This window comes from Myxine glutinosa, chromosome 11 (assembly GCF_964187855.1).
Source record: "Myxine glutinosa chromosome 11, kmMyxGlut1.1, whole genome shotgun sequence".
Taxonomy (NCBI): domain Eukaryota; kingdom Metazoa; phylum Chordata; class Myxini; order Myxiniformes; family Myxinidae; genus Myxine; species Myxine glutinosa.
The window spans coordinates 37,299,170-37,309,410 of record NC_136271.1 but is presented as its reverse complement, the minus strand read 5'-3'; the positions used below and the strand labels follow the sequence as shown (position 1 = coordinate 37,309,410).

Here is a 10,241-nt window from a genome sequence, read left to right as displayed (position 1 = left end):
TTGCTTCCACAGGTGGGAAAAAAGGAACAAATGAGTGGATGTGACCATTGATCCTGGGTTGGAGTGCGCAATGTCGACCGGGCACTCCTCGGCTTTTCCTATCAACGCCCCACTGCAGTTATTGCATTCAGACACCAAATGAACCAGCCATAATAGTCCAAAATAGAAGCAATGAAAATTTTGAAATGCGTTTTTTTGAAATCTGAACAAAAATCAGCAAAAACATAATATTTAATATTTATTTTCAAAAACCTATTGAAAATTCAAATACAGGAAAACAGTAAGACCTTCAATAGATTATGTTCTTCTACCCCCTTTCTCCATAGCACCTTTTCCAATGCTGCATGTGCAAGCGTCAGGCTAGATCAAGGATCTGACGCAGATGCGCAACATCATATGCACCATATCTTGTAGTCGCAGATGCACAATCCAACTCTTCCAGAAGTTCTCCTACTGTTTTGCGCTCGTCCTCACTCAAGAACATGCTTACGAGCTGCAAATAAACACACATCAAAGAGGAAGTAAAATGTCGCATAGAGTTGGTTCATAAAAATCAACATTAAAATATTGTTACGGTTATACGCCGCCCTTCTTCCCCTTACCAAGGGGGGATTAATCCCCTTGTTCTTGCTGGGCTTGGCGGAACCGAGGCTTGATAGGTCCCTTCCAGACAAACGCAGAGTAGGGTCTCGGGACCAATTCTCGCTCGTACCTAATTCTCTGCACCGCCCTGGAAGCGAGGAAGCAAGCTTTGCACGAGCCACGTGTGGTTTGAGTACGCCGAGCGGATTGAGTACCACGTGGTCCGTGCAGTCTTAGTTAGTGGAATCCGATTTGAGCGATCCCATTCGTACCACGCTTAGCCAATGAAGAAACCACAGAAACGATCGAATGGAAGAAAGGAAGAACACAGGTTTAATTATTCCCACACGTATTTACAATGATCGGGGATGCAGAGACACAGAGCAGCCTCATTCAGTCTTAACTTATCCCTTGGACTCGGGCCCGTCACACTCACACAGGGAATTGCAGATGGGTAGATGTTCAGCCCATGCGTCGACGTGGTCGTCCAGAGACGGTCCCTGTCCGGCTCTCCACGGTCTCAGCACACCCCGCGAAGATGGTAGCCGGCGATGGCAGGAACTCGTAGTGCGTCTCCCGAACAAAGCAGATGATGAGGTGGAACGGCAAAGGGCGGGACTCTCAGTGCGGCTGGCGATTACACAGCCGTTTTCCTCACTTGCGCGACTGAATGCACTGTATAGCGATCGGCCTCAAACTCAACCGAGCGTCACGTATTAATAGTGCGTCTTTTTGGTTCATGCGCGTCGGGCTTCGCCCGCGTATCTTGTACAGTTCTTGGACGCTCACAACTCCTCTCTCTCGATCCATCCAAGCTGGTTGGTCAGTGCGCGCGAGTCCTTTGCTCATCAAGTCTTTCGTGCTAGTCCTTTTGAGTTCTTCATTCATCTGCGAGTCCTTTCGAGGGCTTTGCACAGTCGGTTTTATAGCTACGCCCCCGAACCTTCTGGAACCCTCTCGAAACTTCTCACCACGCCCTCTGATGCAACGCCGCTGCCAGCACCTCTGAGCCCTGATTGGCGGCTCGTACTTACCGTCAGTACTTCTGCCGCTCCGCCCTCGGATCCGCCCCGGTCCTCCTCGCCTGCCTCATGTTAACTCGCCCAAAATGAACCAACGTTAGCGCAAAAGGGCATGAGGCTACGGATGCTGGATTGTCGGTAGAAGTAGGGCCTATTCTCCTGACTCTACTTCAACGCAGAACTAACAATGGAAAGGAACTAAGCTCACAAATACTAAGAAATAACTATACTATCGCGAGGCTACATGTTGCTTGTGTGACTAACTATGAGGGGGAAATTTTAACCTTTATTAAACTCACTGTACAAACTCAAAACCGCAACAATATAAAATGGCTTATCATCAAAAGCACTGCAGGCAGGATGATGCATTAATGTGTGTGCTGTCCCTCGGATGGGCCTTAACCTGGGAATCCCCTCTGCCAGCACTAGTTGGTGGACTTTAAAGATCCCAGTGTCGTTTTTGAAGACTAGGTGAGCTATCACAGGCACCTTAGCCAAATTCCAAATTCCTGCCCAAACCTACAGAGGGTGTTGCATCAGCAACGCAGCTGAGCCCTCAGCCAATGAGGCTACTCAGCCTTGTACTGCATACAAAAGAAGAAGAAGAAGAAATAAGATCAAAGCATTTCTGTTTCCCCTTAAAGTGATGAGTTTGGGAAACCCATTAGTGAGGAGAGAAGGAGGCGTAGAAATGGATCTTTTTATCTGAAACATAGTTAGGCATTGGGCTTAAAATATTGTTACGGTTTTCCGCCGCCCTCCTTACCCTTACCAAGGGGGGATTAAGCCCCTTGTTCTTTCGGGGCCTGGCATAACCGAGACTTGAAACGCCTCTTCTGGGCAAACGCAAGGTAGGGTTTCGGGACCAAGTCTCGCTCGTACCTAAATACCTGCGCCGCCACGGAAGCGGGGAACCAAGCCTCGCACGAGCCACGTGTAATTTGAGTACACCGAGCGGATTGCGTACCACGTGGTCCGTGCAGTCACCGTTAATATTGGACCCCGATTAGCGCGGTTTTATTCGTACCATGCTTAGTCAATGATGGAAATCACAAAAGCGGTAAAATCAAATGAAGAACACAGGTTTAATTATTATTTACACTTATGTACAATTTGGTAAAAAGCAGACACAGAGCAGAACTTAATCTTATAATAACCCAGACAGGGGCCCGATCGCACTCACACAGGGAAATTGCAGGCAGTATGGTGTCCACGCGCTGCCTTGGTCGTCCAGGAACGGCGGCCCGGTGTGCTCTCCACGGTCCCAGCACGTCCCGTGAACATGGCAAGCAGGCGGTGGAAAAGGGTCCTCGCAGTGTGTCTCCCGAACAACAGGGCAGATGATGAGGCAGGAAAGAAATGTACGCGTCTCTCAGCGCGGCTGGGCGGTTCCATGGCGCGTTTAGTAACCAGCGCGCTATCACTCACGTAACCCAATGCAATATCGGCTTGGCCTTAAGCTCAACCGAGCATCCACTTCAATAGGAGCGCTTATCTTGGTTCATGCACGTCTTTCTCCAATCTCGTAACTCTATACTCTGCCGCGCTCTTCAATGCCAACTGCTCGATGCTCTCCACATGCCAACTACTCGAGAGTTCTCTTACTCGACACTCATGGGGGCTTTGCGCAACGGGTTATATGGACATGCCCTGAGCCTTCTCGAACGTTCCAACCACACCCCGTGACGCAGTGCTGCAGCCACACCCTCTGAGCCCTGATTGGCAGCTCGCGCTTACCGTCAGCTTCTTCGCCGTCCTCATTCGGTCCCGACCCGACCTGCTAGGCCTGCCTCGTGTTAATTCGCGCCAAAAAAGCCAAAGGCAGCACAGGGAGGCGTAAGAGGCATAAGGCAATGGAAGTATGAAAAGGACCTAACTCTCATTATTCTACCCAACGCAAAACTAACACAGGAAAAGGATTATTCTCACACATACTATGAAATAACTGAACTATTGCGAGGCTACGTGTTGTTTGTGTGACTAAACTATGAGGGGGAAATTTAACCTTTATTGTACAAAACTCAAAACCACAACACTACCCCTCTCCCTCGTCAGACTCGTCCCCGAGTCGAACCTAACAACAAAAAAAATGGAACGACCGGTTTTGAGAATGATCTGGAAAATTAGTTTTACTTTTACATGTGACATATAGATGTGGTTCCCTCTAACATTTACTCTAACCCGTGGGTGCGACAGTTTTAAAACACTAAATATGTCCCCCTATTGCATTGAGTAGCTATTCTAACAGAATCACGCCCACAATTAACCGAATCAAAAATTTGTCAAACTAAACATATAGCCGGTGGGCAGCATTTTATATACAAGCACAGAAAAACTTACACTTATTTACAACTCTATGACCCAGGACCTGTCCTTTTTGGAAAGAAGATTGGAGGGGAGAGAAAGCACAGCAAAACACAAACACACTCAAAAATTCACATTTGCTGCTTGCGTCTTGCATCTTGCTTCTTGCATCTTCTGTGTGCATATATCAAACCGGCTAGCCCCCGGACCGGCATACAGGCCATTCCTGCTCTTCAGAGCTAATTAAACTTACAAATCTTCTCGTCTCTAGCACACCATAATAAAAATGCACAAAAACTGTGTTTATTGTATTTCTTTGCCAAGCAGGGCGAACCATATGTGGTCCGACTGCGTGACATTAATGCCACTCAAAACAAGTGGTCCGAAGATGCAAGGTGAATTTGCAGCAAGGTGCTACACAGCAGAGGAGCAAGGCCACAAAACTTGTGGTCCATAGGTGTATGTAGTGCAGCAAAGTGTTTGTGGCAGCAAAGTGCTGCACAGGTGCAGCAAAGTTGCAACACAAGTATATGGCAGCAAAGTGCTGTGCAGTTCGGCTGCACAGATGTAGCAAAGTGCAGCAGGGATGCTGCACAGGTCGATGGTGCTGCACAGTTCCACCTCCAAAATGGTCCTGGGGTGGGGGGAGAGACGAAGCACGACCAGCAAAGCGGAAAGGGCACAAAGGTACACAGCAACACAAAGTAATGCAGCATGAGGGGCGCGGAAGATCGAGCAGAGCAGGCCCATCCCTAACCGTCCGTACCCCCCATCGTCAGCTTACACTACCCTAGCCCTTTTTTATATTTACAAATTCGTCTCTACGTCTTGTCTCCCATGTCCCCCTCTAATCCAAATTCGTCTCCCAATCCCTCCCAGGAAGGAGGGAAAGGAACAAACACAATGTCTCATCACGTCATGATGCGTCTTACCACTCAAACAGTTCACTTGGTCCTGGTGTGGAGCTTCGTCCTCCTCGGTGCATGGCTGTGGATGGCGCAAAGGGAATTCCTCAATTCCTGTGTCCTGGGGTCCGGTATTCGGGGGCTGCCACTAACTGACATTAACTCTTAAACTACCCGGGGTCGTACCCTGCCAATCGGCCATCTTTAAACTATGTGGTTCTAAAAACCGAATTCCCATTGCCCACTCTGTGATGCCATCTGAATTTGGGTCTCACTCCCCAATTTTTCTTACTGTGCCCTTGCACAATTTCGGGGCTGGGTCATGTGGCTCTACTAGCAGGTCTACCTACCTGCGCACCCCCGCCACTGAAGTCACCACCCGAGCTTACCTGCTCCTGCGACTACCTAAACTGGGGAAGGCCCCTCCTGGCTCTTTACCCCCTGATACCCTCCTTGGCATTGGGCTACCCGGGTCCTTCCCTTGGATCCTCGGGCCCCACTGAACAACTCACAACTACTCTGACTGGCTCCCAGAGCCGACCTGTGGCCTCACCTGGCTGACAAACTACCAGTGGCAGAGTGCCCCAATAACCATACGCACCAATTAAACCACACGCCCAGCCATGTCACTGACTCATGCACCCAACCAAAGCACTACTTTGCCACTACCTGCACCACAGGTGTCAATATCCATACAAATGTTGCCTATCCCCTCTACCTGGGTTTACACTACCCACCCCAGGCGTCCGTGAATGGGTTCCATCTCCCCCCATTCACTCCTTCGCACCATGCATTCCACACCTTTTATTCCACACCAAGCATTCCACACCATGCATTCCACACTACTTATCGCACACCATTTATCTCACACAGCTTTTATCTCGCACACCTTTTGTGCTCACACTCCTTTTTCCATACACTCCAAACACAATTCCATTTGTCTCAATACAAATCCTCACACACACAGCATCGTCTATCTAACTGCTTTTCCCCTAAAACTCGTGCTTCCCCGTCATCCCGTTAAACTAAGCACTCCCTTCGTCATTAACATCCACCTAAACTACCCACGTCCCCACTACAGTACAGTGTCACTACTTAATTCTCATGTCTACTACAGTCTGCTAAATCCCTAACAATTATCCTAGCCCTCCCTCGGCTAGCTTCGGTGCCCCATAGAGGTAACCATTGTTGGCACCCCCATGTGCCTGACACTGCCATCCCCCTAATCTAATGCTCATGGGCCCAGATCGTGTGAGGAATGGTCAAACTACCATTCATCCTTGCAGGGTACACTATCCTCATTCGTCCACTACAATCAAGCCTCTTCGTGCGGAAATACATCGTCACAGCTCGGCTTCGAAAGGCCGAACGATCCATGCGGTTGGTTTGTCTCCTGTAGGTTGGGTCCGTCTGGCATTTTCGATCCAGGGGAGGAGGCATGGATGGGCCGAGGTGCAGGGGCCCATCTCTGCGCGGTGCCTCGCGGTCCCACGCACGATGACCCAACCGCCCATGGTCGGAGCACCGCACCCGCAAAGGTGCACGGCTCTGAAATCTCCTACCTCCCCTTGAACATCGCCGATTGCTTTTCCCGCCACAGCGCGGCACCAACCATACAGGGCATGGCCCGGTGCGGGTCGTGCACGTCGGTCCTTGTGACACAGCCGTGGCATCGATCCCCGCCGGTCCCTGCCGCACACAACTCACGAGGGCTCACGTCGGCTATCCGTCGCGCAAAACGCTACCCCGGTCGGTGTCAATGCTTGAGCCGCGTTCTCATTACTCGCGACCCACTCCGCACTCGCACCCCGAGGCGTCCCTGCGCCTCCCATACATTCTGTTACCGCACACTCTCCTTTCACATTTGCTGGTGTGCATTCTCCCTCGCACACCGTACTCGCACCTGCACACCTAGGTGCACTCACACCTTTCACAAACTCTGTTCCACACTTTTCTGTTACACACTCTGTAACACCCACGGGTATGCACTCTCCTGTTGCACACCCAATCATTGCACACTTTTTCTCCATGCTCTCGGGTGTGCACTCCTTCGCACACTCTAACACACTCTCCCCGCACACAGTCCGGTGTGCATTCTCCCTCACACTCTGTAACACACTCTCCCGTTACACTCTCCGTCACCGCACACTCTGGCGCACACTTTTCTAGCACACACTTGCGCTCCGGTGCACACCTTTCTCTCATGCACGCACCAGTCGCCCTCGTACACCACACAATGGACCTTCCATGACCGCCCGGGTTTCGTTTCTTTCCCAAGCGCGCCAAAACCCTTTTCGCGCCAAACACATTCGCACCATTAATTCTACTCACCTTGGGGATCTCTTTTCCCACCAGCACCTGCAAACTTTTCATTGAGTTAGCAAGCCCGACATCACGGTGCAAATGCAGACTTTGTGTGCATCCCATTTCTTTCTCCCGTGATTTATTTCCTGATTCTGCCGTCTCTTCGGCCCCAATTGTTTCTTCAATTTGACATATTTCTTCGACGACCGCCGGCGCGCATGAAATTTCATCTTCCAATTCTACCTTCCATGGCGCCCCCGAAATTTCTTTTTCCAATTCGTCGATCGTCGGTTTTTCTACACCCAGCGTCGCGATTTCTATAGCCCCTGTCAATTTAGCTGCGCTCTGCCCAAGCTCGCTCTCCACGCGCTCCCCACACCGCGTCACCTTGTCGTGTCCCAATGCGACCTCCTCGCCCAACCTGCGCCCAATGTCCTTCCCCACTTTTTTCATATCCCACTTCGATGCCACTCTCATTTTTTCCAATTCCTGGGTGGATTTGTCCCCCATTTCCTTCAATTGACCACCCATTTTGCTTTCTAATTTTTCCATGTTACTCCTTGCTTCGTCTCTCTGGATGTCCATTTTCCCATTTATTTTATTTATGTCATTCTTTTGGGCGTCCATTTTCGCATTCATTTCTTTCATCTGACCGCCCATTTTGTTTTCCAACCCTTTTAACCAATCTTGCATTCCCTTGGTGGATTTGTCACTCATTTCTTTCATTTCTGCCATGAATTGCGCCATGAAGAATTACATGTCCATAACCCGCACTTGCGCAGCGGGCGCGGCCCTCGTCGCCACGTGCGAGGCGCCGCCATTTTCTTCGCCAGATACCGCCCCCTCATCAATTCTTCCTTCGTCTACCAGCTCTTCCTGTGGGTCCTGGGTCATTAATTCCTCCTCATCATCTACCCCCACCGGCATTCGACCGCCTTGACTAGCCATGGTACGAATACAATTGAGCTTTTACTACTAAATTTAGTCCACTCGTAATTTTGAGTGCGTGAAGCGAACTCCAGGTCCAATCCCACTCCCCGACACCAATTGTTACGGCCAATATGTACAATTGGTGTCCAAAATTTTTTCCCAGGGTTCTTTTTTTTTTTCTTTTTTTTTGTATACAAGATCGAGGCTCGTGAAAGAGCTAACATTAATCACACAAAAAGACAAACCGACACACAAAACACAAAAAACAAGGGGAGCGGCAGACAAGATGGGGAGAGAGGGGGAAGGACACAAAAGAGAGGGGGAAGAGGGGGAAGGACACAAACACAACATTTGAGAGCAGGGACATCGGGAGGACTTGGGGGGAGGTGGGAGAGGAATAAAACATATGAACACTGCAAGAACTCTGGGGTGAATTACCGGGGGTAGAAAAGATCAAGGTTTTCGATGGGGGAAGATAAGAGATGGTGGTGAACAGCTGTTTTAAAGACCTGGAGGGAGGAGTGGGATTGAAGGGAGTGGGGGAGTTTGTTCCAGAGGCGGGAGAAAAGGGGAATGAAAGAGTGAAGGTGAGCAGAGAGCCTAGACTTTGGCAGTTTAACCATAAGAGGGTTGCAGGCAGATCTTGTGCGACCTGAAGGAATATTGGGGGGATAGAGCACAGAGAGAGCTGGGGGAGCAAGGCCGGAGAGGAGTCGGTAGAAGACAGAAAGACCACCAACCTGCCTGCGGTGAGTGAGTGAAAGGCCCTCGGTGTTGACTACATCGCAGGAGATTCCATTGATTCTGAAAGCTTTGGCCTCAACAGCGTGAAGCCGAGCAAGGTGTGAGGCAGGAGCACCAGCCTAGAGGGGGGAACAGTATTCCATTGAGCTGCGGATGAAAGCCTTGTATGTGGTGAGGAGCTCAGGTGTGCCAAGGAAGGACTTCGCACGACGGAGGATGCCCAGTCGGCGACTGGCTTTGGAGGCCAGCTTGGAAATGTGGTTTTCCCAAGAAAGATCATGGCAGCTAGTGAGACCCAAAAGCTTGAGCGACAGAACTTCTTGGAGAGGAGAATTTCTTCCATTTTCTTCCATCTTCCAGAATCCATTTTCTTCGCCAGATACCGCCCCCTCATCAATTCTTCCTTCGTCTACCAGCTCTTCCTGTGGGTCCTGGGTCATTAATTCCTCCTCATCTACCCCCACCGGCATTCGACCGCCTTGACTAGCCATGGTACGAATACAATTGAGCTTTTACTACTAAATTTAGTCCACTCGTAATTTTGAGTGCGTGAAGCGAACTCCAGGTCCAATCCCACTCCCCGACACCAATTGTTACGGCCAATATGTACAATTGGTGTCCAAAATTTTTTCCCAGGGTTCCAAATCCCACTCCTGACACCAATTGTTACGGTTTTCCGCCACCCTCCTTACCCTTACCAAGGGGGGATTAAGCCCCTTGTTCTTTCTGGGCCTGGCGTAACTGAGACCTGAAACGTCTCTTCCGGGCAAACGCAAGGTAGGGTTTCGGGACCAAGTCTCGCTCGTACCTAAATACTTGCGCCGCCATGGAAGCGGGGAACCAAGCCTCGCACGAGCCACATGTAATTTGAGTACACCGAGCGGATTGCGTACGATGTGGTCCGTGCAGTCACCATTAATATTGGACCCCGATTAGAGCGGTTTTATTCGTACCACGCTTAGTCAATGATGGAAATCACAAAAGCGGTAGAATCAAAGGAAGAACACAGGTTTAATTATTATTTACACTTATGTACAATTTGGTAGAAAGCAGACACAGAGCAGAACATAATCAATCTTATAATAACCCAAATACGGGCCCGATCGCACTCACACAGGGAAATTGCAGGCAGAATGGTGTCCACGCGCTGCCTTGGTCGTCCAGGAACGGCGGCCCGGCGTGCCCTCCACGGTCCCAGCACGTCCCACGAAGATGGCAAGCAGGTGGTGGAAAAGGGTCATCGCAGTGCGTCTCCTGAACAACAGGGCAGATGATGAGGCAGGAAGGAAATGTACGCGTCTCTCTGCGCGCTGGGCGGTTCCACGGCGCGTTTAGTAACCAGCGCGCTATCACTCACGTAACCCAATGCAATATAGGCTCGGCCTTAAGCTCAACCGAGCGTCCAATTCAATAGGAGCGCTTATCTTGGTTCATTCGCGTCTTTCTCCGA

The 10,241-nt window shown here is 50.2% G+C and overlaps 1 protein-coding gene across 8 annotated transcripts in view; it reads right to left on the bottom strand.

Moving 5' to 3' along the window:
- Nucleotides 1-227: 227 nt before the first annotated feature.
- Nucleotides 228-10,241, bottom strand: part of LOC137436581 (sperm-associated antigen 1-like) — a 53,627-nt gene continuing 43,613 nt past the window's right edge. For 7 of the 8 annotated variants that reach the window (XM_068130506.2, XM_068130508.2, XM_068130505.2 and 4 more), the window contains 2 exons: nucleotides 9,905-10,045; nucleotides 246-493 (listed from right to left, as the gene is read on the bottom strand). In XM_068130506.2, the coding sequence (XP_067986607.2) occupies nucleotides 356-493; nucleotides 9,905-10,045 (279 nt within the window). In that variant the 3' untranslated portion in view covers nucleotides 246-355. Of the gene's footprint in view, nucleotides 494-9,904; nucleotides 10,046-10,241 lie in introns of all 8 variants that reach the window. The other variant, XM_068130511.2, reaches the window with a different exon arrangement.